This window comes from Lepidochelys olivacea (assembly GCF_965140295.1).
Source record: "Lepidochelys olivacea isolate rLepOli2 genome assembly, chromosome: 11".
NCBI classification, from domain to species: Eukaryota; Metazoa; Chordata; order Testudines; family Cheloniidae; genus Lepidochelys; species Lepidochelys olivacea.
The window spans coordinates 6,571,368-6,590,341 of NC_140421.1; the positions used below are offsets into that span (position 1 = coordinate 6,571,368).

At 42.7% G+C, this 18,974-nt stretch overlaps 1 protein-coding gene across 1 annotated transcript in view; it reads right to left on the minus strand.

Moving 5' to 3' along the window:
- CNTNAP5 (contactin associated protein family member 5) overlaps nt 1–18,974 on the minus strand; it is a 414,335-nt gene that overhangs the window by 140,359 nt on the left and 255,002 nt on the right. The window contains exon 11 of the mRNA XM_084643956.1: nt 15,994–16,100. Within this exon, the coding sequence (XP_084500082.1) occupies nt 15,994–16,100 (107 nt within the window). The remainder of the gene's footprint in view (nt 1–15,993; nt 16,101–18,974) is intronic.

The window sequence follows — 18,974 nt, forward strand, 5'->3', positions numbered from 1 at the left end:
AGGTTAGAGTCAGGAAGCAAGGGTCAGGCTGGGATCAGGGACCAGAGATCAGGAGAACAGTTGAGGTTTGGAGTCACGGCAGGCCCAAAGTCTGTGTTGTTGCCCAGACAACTTCCTATGGCACCCTCCAGGGTTAAACAGAGTGGTTGGTCAATCAGAGAGCTGCAAGGTTCTGTCATTCTGGGTCTCTTGGACGGTAATTCCTATTTCCCACAGTACTCCATAGATGGGGCTAAGCATGGTTTCCTAGTGGCACTGTGCGAACATCAGCCATCCCTAGCTCTGCAGGCCTGAATTCTAGTCCCCACGTCGTCGGAGCCACCAAGTGAATCACCCCCACCGCTTTTCACGGTACATGGATATTTTTTTTCCTGGAAATCTCTCATTGGGCCTGTCCTTAGACTTCACTTCTTGCAAGGTCCGATGAAGCTACAGTTTGGGGTATCATCTTTCCAGGCAGTATATTTGCGGGAGTCAAACATGCACTGACTGTGATTCTCTGACTTCAGAGACAGTTGAAGGTGCTCAGCATCTTACTGGATTGAGTCCCTAATTAATATTCATTCTGCATTAAACACAGCTAAGATAGTCTCTTCCTGAGGTTTTTTGTGTGTCTGATGCATAGTAAATTGTGAGCGCCCAGAAGAGCTGCAATTGCCAGTCTCTAGCAATACATATGTATATATTAAATTAAAAAACCCAACAACCACAACCTGTTCCTCATGAATTCACAGTCTTAAAGGCTACAGGGAGCTTTTCAATTACAGATACTGCTGACAAAGGCAACCAGGATGGGGTGCCGGGGGAGGAGGAAGATCGTAACAGGCGATTAAGTAGCCAGCCAAGCAGTCATGCTTTGATGAATTCATAAGGTTCCCAAATTGCAATTCATTTAGTGAATTTGCTGTCATCATCGATACAGAACAATTCATCTTGGCTCATTAGGGAACTCGTTGATTACATCCCCTGCTTTTTTATTTATTTAGTACAAAGGATGGTAAAAGGAGCACAGACATAAATTATTGTGTGTTGGCAGTGGACTGGTGCTTCTAGAAACCACTTTTCATCACTGGGTCTTTCCCTCCACCCCCATATGTCACATTGCCTGGGGACCAGACACCTTATCTCTGAATTAGCAAGGAACAACGTGAAGTCCCAGCCATTAGTAATGTGGATATGTTCACTACATGACACGTTTGCAACCATGGTAGTTGATAACCATGGCCTAAAGAGGCAGACAGTGGGCCAGATTCTCAGCTGGCACAAATCAGTTCAGCTATATTGGTTTCAATGGATCTATGCTGATTTACACCTGTTGAGAATCCATCCTAGCATGTCTTCCCCTTGGCTATAACAGAGTTACAATGGTAAATAATTAGCAAGAGTTTGGGAAGAGATATAAATCATCAAGCTTCAGGGAATAAGGCAGCCTCTAACTATTGGGGTGAGGAGGAAGCTATTTCTGTGGGCGGTTTATTCTATAGCAACTTACTGCATGGTTTTTTACACCCTTCTGTGACACAGCTGGCATAATGTTGGAGGAAAATGGACTAGATGAACTGTGGGTTTGATGTGGAATGGAAATCCCTTTGTTCTTATTGTCAGGGAACAAGAGGCAGGGGACACTGGCATGACGCAGTGTCTAAAGGGACACAGAAATCAAATATTTTTCGGAGACATTTTCTTACCATTGTCATAAGACACTAGAATGGTTGAATAGTAAAGAATTTTAAAAAATTTGTTTTGCCTTTCACTGTTTAGGCTGTTTTCTTCCCCCCTCCCCCCATCTCTCTCATCCCAAATGATAAAAATACACTAGTCAGTTTCAGTTTGATTCCTTGTCATTCTCCAAGTTTTCACATAGTAGCACAACGCTTCAATGTTTAGATGTCAAGCCCTGATGAGAAACATCTCTCTATTTTATTTTAATGTTTCAAATGGAAATTTAAAAATTAATCACAAATGTTTCCATCGATATTGGGTTTTATAAAAATTTATGATCGCCACAGGGAAAAGGTAACCTGGAATTTAAATAAATAAGACTCTGGGTAATCAAATTTTGTGTCTCTTTAGCTCTGTAACACCAGCTGCACTATTTTATTTTAAAAGATGACATTACAGAGCCTGGGTAGTGACTGTGTTAATGCCGGGTGCTGTCACGGTAAAGACAATTGCATAGGTAAGCACCTATGATGTGCTTGGATCAGAGATCAGGACATAGTGGGAAAGCGCAAGGGCCATAGTTATGACAGCTCTGTGACAGAGGGAAAATTGGCAGGAAGGGAGGCAGAAGGGTTCCTGCATCTATAATGGGGACACTTATTGGTTGATATGGGTAGGAAGAAGTGTTGAAAAGGAGGCTAGTTCTTTTCTTAGGCTTGAGAAAGGTGTTTGATGCATTATATATCCAAAAGGTGGAAAAAAGGGCACAACCCCCAGTTTTTGTCGTCATTTGCAGGTTACGTGTACACATTTTCTTGTGCCCTATCTATGCTGATGTCTGCTTCACATTTTCTGTAGGCTCCATCTATCGCTTGTTTCAAACTAAAATTATGAAATTCCATTTTGCTGACCAGAGCTTTCATGCTTTAGGTTACACTAACCTGAGGACGTCTGCATGGCCAAGAGAAAAGGGAAAGCTCTCTGTTCTCATTCTATTTATAGTCAGAAAAGCCTTGTGAAAGTAAAAAACAAATTAATAGTCAACTGGACAGAACAAGGCCCTGCAAGTATTATCCATGTAAACTAAACAAATATTTTTGCGCCATTTTATGGTTCCTGCTGACCAGCCAAACTTCACTGATTTGAGACTCAACCATTCTGGGATCACTGTAAAGGGATTACTGTAGTGGTCCTTGAAGTCTCCACTTCCCAAGAGTTAGTCATGCACTGGGTCTGTACCAAGAATAGAAAATAACTTTTGCTAACACTTAAATAGTTATCATAGCTGACATGTTAATGTTAACCACTGTTTGCACTAATGACACTTTTACGAAACTGAGTAGGACTATTCAGAATTTACTGAGAGTAGAACTGGTCAAAATATTTCAAAGACCAATTTGTCTCAGGAAAAATCGCCATTTTATGAAAACATATTTTTGGTTGAAGATTGTCAACATTTTCTCAATTTTCACTTCTTGTGAAAAAAATGATTTTTATTTTTTAAATGAATCAAAATGTGATCAACAATTTTATCAAAGTGCTTTTATCGAGATTTCATTTGGCTTTTAATAAAATATACAAAAGCCAGTTTGATTAAATAAATATTCTTTCAAACTGAAAAACACAATTGTGAAACATTTTTTGCAGGGGAAATGGATCTCTTTCGATTCCTTCCAAATGAAAACAATTCAAAACTGTTTCTTCTTTTTATTTTTTTGGAAAAAACAGGTTTTCATTTTTGACCATCCCAATTTTTTGGACCATCTCTGAGCTAAGGCTAGATCCTCCTCTGGTGTAAGTCAGATCTCTCCACTGGCCTCAGTGGCAGTGTACTGATTTACAGCCCTTGAGGATCTCAACATCATATTTGATCACATTTGTAATAAATCACTGTTTATTATTTTTTTTCTTCCATTAGCTCTGTGAGATCTATGGGAAAGTGAGTTAGATGTTATTCTGCCTCAAAGACCACACTTGTTAACTGAATTCCATTTGTAGGGCCAAATTCTGCCATAAGTCAAACCTGTGCATCTCTTTTAAAAGCAACAGGATTGTGAGTGACTGGGGGGACAGAATCTCAGCAGGCGTAAATGTGGGCAGAAACTGGGCTACCGAATCTTTATTACTGATATGATGCACTTGCCAGAAAGAGCCCATCTTGGCCTGCAGATCCATGGCTAGGTTAGTAGTTTGAAACTTATTTTCCTTGTACACAGAGAAACTTTGATTTTGTAACGATTTATAAGCACTAAACACAGAACTCCGTAATTCCACTTTTGCAGTCACTTCTCAGAGAAAGGCTGTGCTCCTTAAGGCAGTTTTTAAAAGATGCTACAGTGTTTCACTGAGGCATTTAAAATGTTCCCAAATGTAATTACTGAAACTGACATCACTTGAGAGTTACAATGCTCACCCCATGAGGGACATGATTCCTAAGTACCATCTGGCTCTTTTCTGATTAGCTTCTTGGGGATAGGGTGAGCTGTCTTGTTGGAGTTCTTCATGCACACATCACTGACAGTTCAAAATGGTGCATTCCCCAACCCCTTTCCTCATTCTCTATGAAACACATATATTCATAAAGAGGTCAAGGCCAGAAGGGACCACTGTGATACTCTAGTCTGATCTCCTGTTTAACACAGGTCATGAAACTAACCCAAATTTTATCTAAAGCAGATCTTTCAGAAAAACATCCAATCTTGATTTAAAAATGGTCAGTGATAGAGAATATACCACAACCCTTGGTAAATTGTTCCAAGGATAAATTACCTTCATTCTCAAAAATGTATGCCTCATTTCCAGTCTGAACGTGTCTAGCTTCCACTTCCAGCCATTGGATTGTGTTATGCCTTTCTCTGCTAGACTGAAGAGCCCATTATTAAATATCAGTTCCCCAGTAGATATTTATAGACTGTAACTAAGTCACCCCTTAAATTCTTTTATAAGCTAAATAGCTTGAGCTCTTAGAGTCTATCACTAACAGACGTGTTATTAGCATTCTCATGGCTCTTCTTTGAACCCTCTCTCATTTATCAACGTCTTTCTTGACTTGTGGGCACAGAACTGAACACAGTACTCCAGCAATGTTGTGCCAGTGCCAAATATAAAGATAAAAGAACCTCTCTACTCCTACTTGAGCTTCCTCTGTTTATGCATCCCAGGATTGCTTCAGCTCTTTTGGCCACTGCGTCGCAGTTGGAGCTCATGTTCAATGGATTATCTACCACAGCCCCCAAATCTTTTCCAGAGTCACAGTTTCCCAGGAAAGAGTCCTCCATCGTGTAAGTAAGCTCAATAGATTGAGCTCTTTGAGTCTAATACTCTAAGACACATTTTCCCCAGTCCTTAAATCATTCTTTGTGTACATTCTTTGTTCCTCAATATATACATTTACATTTAGCTGTATTAAAATAAAGTTTTACCAGTTTACCAAGCAATCCACATTGCTCTGTGTCAGTCACCTGTCCTCTTCGTTATTTACCACCCTTCCAGTTGTTTTGTCATCTATAAACTTTCTCAGTGATGCTTGTATGTCTTCTTCCAGGTCATTGATAAAAAGGTTAAGAAGCAAAGGGCCAAGAACCAACCCCTGTGGGACCCCACTGGAAACACGCCCACTTGATGAAGGGTCCCCATGTTTCTCCTCCAGCTAAACACACTTTTCAGATCATCAACTCTCTCTCTGACCAGGGCTCTCATTTTTTACAGCATTTTATCAGTTGATCATCATGTCCATTCTTACAGCTGCCAGCCTGTCTCCTCAGTCGAGGGAGAACTGAAACGACATTCAGAGTCCAGTTCAGACCCTTCTCCTCAGGGCTTCAGCTTTAATTCCTCCAAATAACACAAATTCAGCACATCAGTCAAGCCCCCATAATACAGGGTCTTCTGTAGGGGCCACTCTGTTCCCTACAGATTCCCACTCGACTAGTCACTTGCCCAACCCCGTCCCCCAAAGCCAATCTGTTTCCCAATGCTCTACCCAGGGTCTCCTGCAGGAGACTACATGGATCATACTAGCTCTCTCCCCCCCAACTGGGTTACTTGGTGGCTTTTATAATCAACTGATCACTAGCTGATCAGTCTCAGCTGAGAGGTAGCTGATCTTTAACAGGTGGGGCTGGGCCCAATTCCCCTTAAAGGGCTAGCCACCCTGTGACACCATCTCTTCCCTGCTTTCCCCTTTTCCCATCTTCCTGAGTGCTTAAGAAACAGCTTTTCAACTTTCCCACACAATTCCAAACTCTGTATCTCTCAGCCACTGCAGCTGGAACCAATTTTACATTCTCTATGAAACCTGTCAGGCCTGGGAGTTAAATAAAAATGGGAACAATCTCAGCAGTCCAAGAGATGGCTCTGAGCCTGCAAACACCTACATACATGCTTCACTGTTCCTTTGTTATCATTTTTAAAAATATATTCAAGAACACAGGTATGGGGAGCAAGCTGGACCCCATTCTGGTTCTTCCATTATCATCACCAGAGTTTTAAGCTAAGACCCAGATTTAGCAAAGCACTTAAATGGTTGCTTTATTTTAAGCACATACTTAAAACTATCCCTATTCATCTAAACATTTAAGCATGTGCTTTGGTGAATCAGTGCTCGGGCCATTTATTTAAGTACATCAGAAGCAGGAAGCTTGCCAAACACTCAGTGGAGTCACTGGACGATCACAGTACTAAAGGAGCACTCCAGAAAGCGGAGAAGCTAAATGGATTCTTTGCATCATTCTTCAATGCAGAGAAAGTGAAGGAGATTCCCACATCTGATCCGTTCTTTTAGGTGACAAATCTGAGGAAATGTCCCAGATTGAGGTATCAGTTGAGGCAGGTTTTGGAACAAATTGATAAATTAAACCATAATAAGTCACCAGAACCAAATGGTATTCACCCAAGAGTTCTGAAGGAACTCGCATATGGAACTGCAGAACTACTAATCTATCACTTAAATCAGCCTCTGTAACAGATGACTGGAGGATCAGCTAATGTAATGCCAATTTTTTAAAAGGGCTCCAGAGGTGATCCTGGCAATGACGGACAAGTAAGCCTAACTTCAGTACCAGACAAATTGGCTGAAACATTGGTAAAGAACAGAATTACCAAACACATAGATAAGTACAATGTTGGGGAGTAGTCAACTTGGCTTTTCTAAAGGGAAATCGTGCCTCGCCTCTATTAGAATTTTTTGAGGGAATCAACAAGCAGGTGAACAAGGATGATCTAGTGAATATAGTGTACTTGAACTTTCATGAAACCTTTGACAAGGTTCCTCACCAAGAGCTCTTAGGTAAAGTAAACAGTCATGGGATAAGAGGGAAGGTCCTCTCATGGATCAGTAACTGGTTAAACACAGGAAACAAAGGGCAGAAATAAATCACCGGTTTTTACAGTGGAGTGATGCAAATAGCAGGACCTCCAAGTATCTGTACTGGGACCTATGCTGTTCAACATATTCATAAATGATCTGGGAAAAGGGGTAACCAGTGAGGTGGCAAAGTTTGCAGATGATACAAAATTACTCCAGATAAGTCCAAAGCTGACAGCGAAGATTTACAAAGGGATTTCACAAGTGAGTGTGCAACAAAATGGCCGATGAAATTCAATATTGATAAACATGAAATCATGAGCATTGGAAAACATGAGCATGGTGGTCTAATTAGCTGTTACCACTCAAGAAAGAGATCTTGGAGTCATCATGGATAGCTCTCTGAAAACATATGCTCAGTGTGCAGCAGCAACAGTCAAAAAATCTAACAAAATGCTAGGAACCATTAGAAAAGGGAAAGATGAAACAGAAAATATCATAATGGTACTTCATGTGTCTCTGATTCGCCCATATATTGAATCCGGCATGCAGTTCTGGCCTCCTCATCTCCCAGAAAGATACAGAGGAAGGCAACAAAAATGATTACGGGTATGGAACAGCTTCCATATGAGGAAAAACTAAAAGACTGGGACTGTTCAGATTAGAAAAGAGACAACTAAGGGCGGGGGAGAGATATGATACAGTTCTATAAAATCACGAGTGGTGTGGAAAAAGTGAATAAGGAATTGCTCTTTACCCTTTCACATAACGCAAAAACCAAGGGTCATCCAATGAAATGTTTAAAACAAACCTTAAACAGCAGGTTTAAAACAAACCAAAGGAAGTACTTCTTCACACAAGGCACAGTCAACCTGTGGAATTACTTGCCATGAGATGTTTTGAAGGCCAAAAGTATAACTGGGTTCAAAAACAGAATAAGAAGTTCATGGATGTTATTAATCAAGATGGTCAGGGACAAAACCCCATGTTCTGGGTGTCCCCAAATCACTGACTAGATGCTGAGACTGGATTCATGGTCCATTTTGGTCAACTTCACAGTCATAGGATTTTAAAAATAATAAATTTCATGATTTCAGCTATTTAAGGCTGACATTTCACAGGGTTGTAATTGTAGGGGTCCTGATCCACAAAGGAGTTGTGTGTGTGTGTGTGTGTGTGTGTGTGTGTGTGTGTGTAGGGGGGGCGTGGATCGTCATAAGATTATTGTGGGGGGGGGTTGCGGCACTGCTACCCTTTCTCCTGAGCTGCTGCTGGTGGGGGCGCTGCCTTCAGAGCTGGGCAACCGGAGAGTAGCCAGCGGGAGCCCAGGGCTGAAGGCAGAGCCCCCGCCAGCAGCAGGATGGATGGCCTGGTACGGTGTGGTGTTGCCACCCTTAGTTCTGTGCTGGCGGGGCGCCGTCTTCAGAGCTGGGCGCTCGGCCAACAGCTGCCGCTCTCTAGCCACCCAGCTCTGAAGGCAGCACCACGACCCCCCTAAGGTAACCCTGTGATCCCCCTGCAACTCCCTTTTGGGCTGGTCTCCCCTGTGAAATCTGTACAGTCTAGGGTAAAAGCACACAAAAGACCAGATTTCACAGTTCGTGACGCGTTTCTCATGACCGTGAATTTGGGTAGGGCCCTAACGATAAGGGATGGATCACTTGATTGTTTCCCTGTTCTTTTCATTCCCTCTGAAGCTTCTGGCACTAGCCACTGTCAGAAGACAGGATACTGGGCTAGATGGACCATAAGTCTGACCCATTATGGCCGTTCTTACGTTTCAAAGATGATAAGGCCATCAGGGCACATTGTGAACATCTAGTCTGACCTCCTGCATAGCACAGGCCACAGAGGTGCATTATAAGATTCCTGTAACACCCCATAACATCTGATAAAATTGGCACCTATCTAATAGGCTTATCACATCTTTAATAAACAGGTCTGACAGTGGATTAGATCTCTCTTTCGTTTGGCCCTGTATACCTTGATTCAGTAGAGCAGTTAAGCCTGACTTAACTGTAAATCCCTTAGTAAATCCATCACTATTCAGCATAACCCTTAACCACATGCTTAATTTTAAGTTAGCAACTCTGGTGATGATAATGTATAAAAGCCAAAATAGAGCTTACTCTTTCATAACTGTGTTTTCCTTACATATAATGTAGAATATAATAAAAAAGATAAGCACATATATGTTTGCAGGCTTGGGGTCAAATTTTTCATTGTACCCATTTTTATTAGGCTTCTTTGGCTACATGCATAATGCAAACCGATGAGTGACGGCAGACACAGTGCCACAAGCTTCAGCTTGCAACGTGAGCCTTTACCCAGGGCTCCGTGTAAGCTTGGACATCTCCCTCTGAACCTCACACCACCATGTGTTTCCTTATGTTTTAAGTGGCGCGAGCTAGATTAAAACTAGCGGGAGTATAGATACCTACGTGAGCTGCAATCCCACCTCTCACTGCAGCATAGGGATAGCCTCAATCTGATAGCCTGCAAGTTTACTGAAATTTACTTCCAACTCATCTTTCCCCCACCCTCAGTTCAACTTCAATTTCTGTATTATCTTTCACTGAACACAGAGATATCCTTTCATTACTGACATCCTTAGTAGCTGGCTTTGTCTGGCCTAAGCGCCTGCCAGCTTTTCTCCAAACTCCTAGTTGAAATAATTCCCCAACCATGTCCATTTTCTGTGCCAGCAGTCTAGTTCCACTTTGATTAAAGGGGAGTCCACCTCTTCTTTATAGGCTCTGCCTTTCCCAGTTATTCCCACTGTGATTAGTGTGCTAAAAGTCCTTAATCCTGCATGTTGAACTAAACTCATTGCAGAGAAAGCTACCGTAGAGACTCTGGACTTTGGACATTTTTCTAGTAAACTAAGCTAAGCTTCCAGAATTTATCTCCGACAGCTCTTTAAATCATTTATACCAATATGAACCACAAACACTGGCTCCTCATCAGTACTCATTAAGAGATCCTTATGATCTTATGAGATCCACCTTATGAGATCCACCACCTTTTTAGAGCTGACAACACATAAATCCTTCAAAAATTCATTCACTTAAAAATCAGTTTTCCAAGATTTATTTCCCAATGTATTTATAATTACTTTGGGAACTGACCACAAACAGTTCATTGCAAATATTCAGTAGCTTATATTTAAAATATGAGCTGCGTAGATTACTTCTGATTGGTCACATATCTCATGGTATTGCTGTTCTCTGATTGCATGAGTGATTTTACTAAAATCAGGCAGAAGCAACTCAGAATCACTTTATGGTGATGTAGCAGATAAAAGGATTAAGGAAATCTAGAGAACATTAAACCTTGTTTTTAATGGAATGCACAGGTATTACCAAACAGTGGCTGGATGAGATGGTAACTGATACATGGCAAATGTGCATGCATGCAAAATGCTAGTTGAGTTTGGTGTGGAGAGATCCTTTCTGGCTCATTTAATTGCCTTTCTGCTTTCTGATACTTTGAAAAAAGGACTTTTGAAAAAATAACCTGTATCACAAGATGGAAGTTGGGTCTGATGATTGGAGCAGTCAACTGGGCATCAAAACCCTGGGTTTTATTTCCAGTTCTGCCATTAACTCCAGCAGCAGCCTTGGAAAAGTCAATTCTCCTTAATACTTAGCCCTACCACAAAAGGGTGCTGTTAAGTACTCTTACTAAAGTGCTTTGAGATCCCAAGATGAAGATTCAAGATCATTATTTTACTCAGTTCATATACACATCTGGCCCAACAGATCTGCTCTATATTTACTTGGCATATTCAATCCAATTAAGCCAAACCACAGAGTTCTGATCAACAATGTTCAAGGCATGAGGACTTCCAGGAAGCGGAGTCATTTTGCAGTCCTCAGCAATGTGCGTGATGGCTTGGGGCTGCCCACACTGACATAGCGAACCGTCTCTAAAACACCACCGAAATTCTGCTGCAGCACAAGTTCCATGTCTGATACAAAACTGATTGAGAAGGCTCCATTGCCTTTGGGGTGAATCAAACCCAGGTTGATGCTGAGTGTGCTCTGAGACAAGATAATTATTTGTCATTTTCTCTGTGGACCACGAAGGTCCCCATGTGTCCTCTACCATAAATCCCTCACCTGGTAAACTTATCCACAATGGTGCTGTGAGGGCAGACGACCTTGTGGTGGATTAAACAAGTCTTTAGTTAATGGCAGAGGTGGCATATCATGCAATTTCATCACGGGATTTGCTCTCATAGGCTCAGAATTATGAGTGTTTCATCAAACATCCTTGTAAGCAACAACAAATAAAGCAATATGCATCAGGGATATTCCTTCTCTCCTTGCTTTAACAGCAGAAGGATTAATGCAGGCAATAAATTATGGGAATGATTGTACTATAAGGGTGAGGGTAACAATTGTCATGTTAAATGCCAAAAACTGAAATCTCCACTGCTGAAAACTGGCTTTGACAGCTCTGCTATTGACGGACTAATATAGACTCTGCTGTGATATGCCTGGATGACAGATGGCTTATTGTCCCTTTTTAAAATACATATTTATTGATCTTATAAGGAATGTGTTATTTCCACAGACAGCTGAAAATTAATCTAACCACAATGTCATCTTAATGGCCAATCACAAGGGATCTTTTTATTATCCTGAGGGATAGAGTGACTAGATGTCCCGATTTCATAGCGACAGTCCCAGTATTTGGGGCTTTTTCTTATATAGGCGCCTATTCCCCCCCTTCCCACACACCCATACTATGTCCCGATTTTTCATACTTACTATCTGGTCACCCTTCTCAAGGATCACAAAATTTCCCTAGAATTCAAACCAAGCCTCTGGCCGGGGTGGGGGGGGGGTCACTTCAACCAATTCTGTTTGGTCCCTGCCCCACTGAGGTTTGGGTCAGGGCTGCATGTCAGTCTCTTGGCTGCAGAGCTACTGCACCCTGCACTAGACCCAGGATCACATGTGGGTCTCCTTGACAGACAGGATGAAAGAACAAGGAATGCCTAACCTGCTCCTGACAGGAGCAATGCTGGAGGATGAAGGCAAAGGAGGAGCTGGAAGAGGAGAAAAGGAGAATGAAAAAAGATGACCTGAGGACCGCTGAAGCAGGATATAGGATTGTCATGATAAAGCAAAGCACATGTGCCTTGCTCTTGGGAGCACTGAAATGTAGCTGCTCAGAGACCAAGACAGAGAGAGGGACGTGGAGGTGAATTGGGGGAGCACATTTGTTTCAAAGGCGGTCAGGCCAGACAAAGGCAGACCTGAAAAGTGTGGAGTCTGTCCCCTACTTGCTCCAGCTTGGAACACCAGGAACAAATTCCAGAGCAGAAAATCCATTGTGCTATTGAAGAGAGAAAGAAAGATAAAGAAAACAAAGAAATGAATTATTGTTTGTTTGCTTGTTTTTTTGAAGACACAAAAGAAAAGGCCCTATGTCATAAATATAAAGGGAAGGGTAAACCCCTTTAAAATCCCTCCTGGCCAGAGGAAAACTCCTCTCACCTGTAAAGGGTTAAGAAGCTAAAGGTAACCTCGCTGGCACCTGACCAAAATGACCAATGAGGAGACAAGATACTTTCAAAAGCTGGGAGGAGGGAGAGAAACAAAGGGTCTGGGTCTGTCTATATGCTGCTTTTGCAAGGGATAGACCAGGAATGGAGTCTTAGAACTTTTAGTAAGTAATCTAGCTAGGTATGTGTTAGATTATGATTTCTTTAAATGGCTGAGAAAAAAAAATGTGCTGAATAGAATAACTATTTCTGTCTGTGTATCTTTTTTGTAACTTAAGGTTTTGCCTAGAGGGATTCTCTATGTTTTGAATCTAATTACCCTGTAAGGTATTTACTATCCTGATTTTACAGAGGGGATTTCTTTACTTCTATTTACTCCTATTTCTATTAAAAGTCTTCTTGTAAGAAAACTGAATGCTTTTTCATTGTTCTAAGATCCAAGGGTTTGGGTCTGTGGTCACCTATGCAAATTGGTGAGGCTTTTTATCCAACATTTCCCAGGAAAGGGGGGGGGTGCAAGTGTTGGGAGGATTGTTCATTGTTCTTAAGTTCCAAGGGTCTGGGTCTGTAGTCACCTAGGCAAATTGGTGAGGCTTTTTACCAAACCTTGTCCAGGAAGTGGGGTGCAAGGTTTTGGGAAGTATTTGGGGGGAAAGACGTTTCCAAACAGCTCTTCCCCAGTAACCAGTATTTGTTTGGTGGTGGTAGTGGCCAATCCAAGGACAAAGGGTGGAATATTTTCTACCCTGGGGAATTTTTTGACCTAAGCTGGTAAAGATAAGCTTAGGAGGTTTTCATGCAGGTCCCCACATCTGTACCCTAGCGTTCAGAGTGGGGGAGGAACCTTGACACCCTACATGCACATTCTGCAGATATCTGTGCTGAAGGGGAGTGCAGATAAGATGTTTACAACAGGCTCAGCAGACAGAAAGACAATTCATATTCACATATGGAAAAGATGCTATGAGAGGAGCTTATGCAAGAAAGAGTAGGCTTGATATGACTATTGAGCACATGCATGGCTGAGTCATAAACCTCCAATACAGATGTCCAAATACTTTAGGAAGCATCTATCCTGGGAGTGCACTGATAGTGACAACATTATGTAGTGGTTAGTGCAGGAAACTAGCCATTCAGTACTCCTGGAAGCTACTCTACCTGACTTACTGCTAGAAGCCAATTAGTTACCCTCTCCAAAGCTCATTTGACCAATCCATAAAATGGGTATAGTGCTTCTCTACTTTACAGAGGTTTTATGGAACAATGGGCCAGGCCCTCAGCTGGTTTTAAATGGTGCAGCTCCACGGAAGCTGAGGATATGGCTCAATGTACATGAAACACTTTAGGAATCTCAGATCAGAAGCGTTCTGTGCAGTAACAGTGAGAGTTGTCCTGGTTTGCCTCCAGATCATCCATCTTTTAGGTAGCTGTCCTGGGATACTAAAAGTCCTGGGTTTTGCCAGTCATGTTCCCATGGGATCCCTCAGCCCCTGGTGGCTGTCCTGAGGGGAGCTGCATCGTGGAAGCACCTGCCCAGAGGCAGATTTGGCTCTGGAGTGTCGGAGTCACTGGGAGGGACGTCTCAGGAGCAGCAAGCAGGATGGGGGAGCTGGGAGATGGCACGCCCAGTCACCTCTGAGCAGTTACTGGCTGCAGGGGTCACCACCAGGCGGGAGCGGGGGGCAGTCGGCCAGCACAGTGTCCTGCTTGGCAAGGTCAAAGCCCAGGGCAGCCCCAAGAGCAGGAATCCCCTGAGCTGAGCAAATATCAAGAGTTAAATTAAATTCTGTTAATTACCTTCTCCCAAAGCGTTTGGATATATGGACAACTCCAGAACTTGGAGAATTTAGCCATTTCAGACATTTCTCATCATCTTTTATACCAGTGTTCAGTGCTCTGCTGAAAGGCTAATAAAGCCAAGAAAGGATAGACTTTCTGAAAGCTATAATATAGCTCTTAGCCTTAAAATCAGAGAAATACAGAAGTGGGAGATGAGAGTCTAAGGAGGTAACAGAAGCTACTGGAATAAGGGTCACTAAGCATTTAACAGAGCTGTAACCTTTTGGAACCTGAGACTATGTTATGTGACTGAGGCCAAATAATAAAGATTGGGCTCTTGCCACCATTCCTGCATGGCATACCCTTATTCCACAAGAAACGGATCATGTTGGAGATGGGTTAGTGTGGCATTTACACAAAAACTCATAATACAAAGTCCTTGGGTCTTGGAATCAGACTTCTCACCACAAAGTAAGAAAGGCTTTTACTCTGCTCTCATGCTCCAAGACCACACCCCTGCACACTGGGTTTTGGTTAGAGTGACCTCTCACCCAGGGACTATTTAGTACAGTTCTTTTGCCCTCTTGTTACACAATAAGGTGAAATAGAATTAATTACTTCTATACTCAAAACTTAAAGGAAAATTAACCAAAACACTCAAAATTTTCATGGCAGAGAGGTGGATAATAAAAATGCAAATGAAGCATGGCCTAGTCTGTATTCTCCCCCTGGCACCAACAAGGGAGGTAAAAAGTTTTATCCCTCAAGCCCCTTGGTGGACATACACAGAGATGTATATATGCCTCTGTGTGTGTGTGCACATCTCGGTGTGTGTGTACGCATGCACATATTCCTCTTTGTATGCCTATTAATGAATGGACATTAGACCTGGGCAAACAACAGAGAACCAAATTAGGAATGTTTTCTTTAAATGTTTCACTTTTTCACTCCAAAATTTGAATGTAATAAAAGTACAAAGGAAATTGAACAGCTATGTAGCTACCCTGCTACAGTATTTTAAATTCTGAAATGTCATCAGAACATAGTCATTTGATACATTTTGACCAGATATAATTAATACACAGTTATATTAATATGTAAAAACTTTGTTGTGAAACAGTTAAAGTTGCCTCCCCACACACATGATGTTACAAAACCATATACAATAAAAAAATTATTGAACAGAACATATCCTCTGCAGCCCACAGACATGTTACCATTGGCACAAGTACCGATCACCTGACATCAGACTTAACCCCCCCTCTTCACCACACTACCTGTTCCCATCACTATTATGGGCGTGCGAAATAGCAGTGGTATGACCAGTCCCTCAAAAATTCACACACACATTTTTCTACAGCAAGATATCTTGATGAACCAGTGAAATGTGAAAAATACAGAAACAGCAAGTTAGAAAAAGAAACCCAATTCTTTGGTGGCTGCTGAAAAAAAGGAGATGAGAAAATAAGATAAAGGAGAGTGAAAGAGTGTCCTTTGACTTTTGATTTATCTCCAGAAATTCTTCTTCAAGTGTGTCAAGAGACTTGTGTGTTTGTGTAATGGATTTCTTGGCTGTTTGTAGTCTAACTGCTGACCCTTTGCAATCCTGTCTGAGCAGAGTCTATTGCTTCCTGTAATAACAGATGATTTCTCGAAGCACTCCATCTGTGCTTTAGCACTACAATCTCATTCAGGCCAGCCTTATCCAAGTATGCTTAACTGGTTTACTTACAGTTATGGCAGGTTTCTCCCATGTAACCCATTTCGTTACAATCACAGTAAAAGGTGGTCCAGGACTGGGAGCATTTTCCTCCATGTTCACAGTAGTTGGGCAAACATCTAATTGGAGATGTTAAAAAAGTCAATTAATTGTAAGCATTTCAGCAGAGATAGCACAGGCAAGGAAGTGTCCCCCCACTTCCCCCCGCCCAAAGCTTCCTGGAATGGCATCACTTCACACAATGGCTGAAATAATTATTTCTTCCTCTGATCCACTCGAAACAACAACATTCAGAACAGATACCCATTACCACACATAATACATTCAAAGAGAAGCCCTTACGAACAACAAAATACCCAGCTTGTTTCTGTCCCTAAGAAACCAAAATGCCACTTTCATTCTGATCTCAGATAAGGAGAACAAATACCAGGTGAAAAAGCTATAGAAGATCTTGTTTCAAAAGAGAAGGCTTTCCTCCCCCCCCGCCCCACCCCTTTCTCCTTTGGTCTAATGTGGTTTGCAGCTATACAAATTAAGCTGCACCTCAGCTGTGGAAGCACAAACAATACATAAGCCTCAACGAAAAGGACAAAAATGTGTTTATGAATTGTGTATTCTCTGTTCATCTCTTCATTTTAGTTGGTGTTCCTCCAAAGCATTATTGCCACGTAAGTATTAAAAGAAGAAAGAGGTATAACAGTATGCAGTAAGGGAACTGAATAGAAGCAGAAGCTGTGGGAGGCAAATCCAATCTAAAGTGAAGAAAGAAATTCTGATCTCCATTACAGCGATGTAAAACCAGAGTCACTTTGTTGACTCAGATGGAGTTACACTAGCGTAACTGAAAGCAGAGCTTGCCCCAATGTTTTTATTTTCTACTGTGTATTGGATAATCTCCTTGATGTTGTATGTTTGGTTTTTCAGTCAGTAACCTGTGTATACTGTGACGGGGCAAGGCCAGGTGGCTATAGAAAAGTAGTGGGAGATAGATATATTAGCTCCAGGCTAAACAAATCCCTGGTACCAGGATAAGTGAAATGCCAGCTGCTCCAGGTCAATTAAGACACCTGGGGCCAATTACAAACTTTCCAGAAGGCAGGGAGAATGCTAGGTTGATTGGGACACCTGAAGCCAATCAGGGGCTGGCTGAAACTAGTTAAAAGCCTCCCAGTCAGTCAGGTGGGGGTGCATGTCAGGAGCTGTGGGAGGAAGTTGCGCTGTTGGAGAGGCTGAGTAGTACACACCATATCAGGCACAAGGAAGGAGGCCCTGAGGTAAGGGTGAAGTGGAGTTTGAGGAAGTGAGCGCCGCTGTGGCGGAAGTAGCCCAGGGAATTGTACATGTCATGTTTCTGAAAGGTCAGCTACCATAGCTGATACTATTAGGGTCTGTGGGCTGGAGCCTGGAGTAGAGGGTGGGCCCGGGCTCCCCCCACACCTTTGCTCCCTGATTAATCACTGAGACTGGGAGCCAACAGAGACTGTGCAAGGAAGGATAACTTCTCCTCATCTCCCTCGCTGGCTTATGATGAAAATGGCTCAGCAGACTGTGACCCTTGTCTCTAGAGAGAGAAGGGTTACGTGGAGGGTCACAGTGAGCCTCCGAGGCTAGCGAAATCTGCCAGGAAATGCGGGACTCACGGAGGCAAGGACAGAGCTTTGTCATAACACACAGTGATTCACTTCGATGTAGATGGGAAAGAAAGACAATCCATCCTCTCCACATGCACTACAACTGCATGATCTGTTCCCGTGCTGTAACTGCCCAGCCTTTGCTCCTTTCCACAGGACAGATCCTCAGCTGGGGTAAATCAGCAGTGAAGTCAATGGAGCTACACTGATTTACACCAGCTGTAGCCCTGCGCAGGGGGGAGCATGCTCGGCTGCTCTGTGGGGACGGCACATGCACAAAAAGACACCAGGGTTTTTTCTGTGGTTCGCGTCACCATTTACTAACGATCCCACTGTGTCATTTAACGGAGGTCTGCAACTTTAAGATCTTTGCAAAGCTTGCTTCCTCTAGGGCTCTGACAAACAAATTGCTGTTTATATTCATACCTAGACAAGGGTCATTAAGCATCAAAGTACCAGATGCAAAAAGCTTGTGTAACCCACACACCTTCTCGGTGTGGTGTTCTGTCTCATCTAGTGGCACTGAGACCACTTAGACAGGGAGAGAGAGAGAGGTTGAGTCTGCTCTACAGCCTTAGATAACAGCCAGTTGGCTTTTAGCTCACGCAGTAGAGCCTCATGCACTAAACTCCAGAGGCCCCAGGTTCGCTCCTGCCCACCAACGACCGGGGTCTTTCGGCGTTACACTTTCAGAACACATGCAGCGGTTGACTCTACAATTGCTCCACCTTGTACTATTTCATCAACCCTACTTGAGTTGCAGGGAAAGAATGGATCAGTGAGGACAGCTGCTTTCTGTGACACAATTCCCCTAACTTCTGTGAAGGCCACTGTTGACATTAATTTACCTGCTGCCCCACTCCATAAGTCAGAATGCCCCACCCCTGAAGGCATATTCAGGGGTAGCAACCAGTATTTATTGATAGCGGGATTCCTGCATGAGTTGCCCTGCCAATGGGCTAGAGGGGAAGTGAAGAACTCGGAGTCAGCGAAGAGGCACAAGACCTCTGGGTCGCTGGCCATGAACCTCAACAGAGATCCATACAAATCTCACGGTGCTGTTGGCGCTAGTGGCCAGACTCCTACCTCTTATGGGAGACAGGAACTCTGGATGCCCCAAAGGAAGAATAAAGAAGAAGCACTTTGAAAAGTCCTGAGTTAGTTCCACTGACTTTCTCCATGGACTCAGGCACTGTTGAAAATTTTACCCAAATGCCATAAATCCAGCCTTTTGCTGTCCTGTCCCGTCCCCTTCAGGTGTAGCCTGTGTAGTGGCTGACAGAGCCCATCAATGTTACTTGGCATTTGTACAACTCCACTGAGCAGAAAGAGCCCAAGGCATTGTACAAATGCTAATTAACC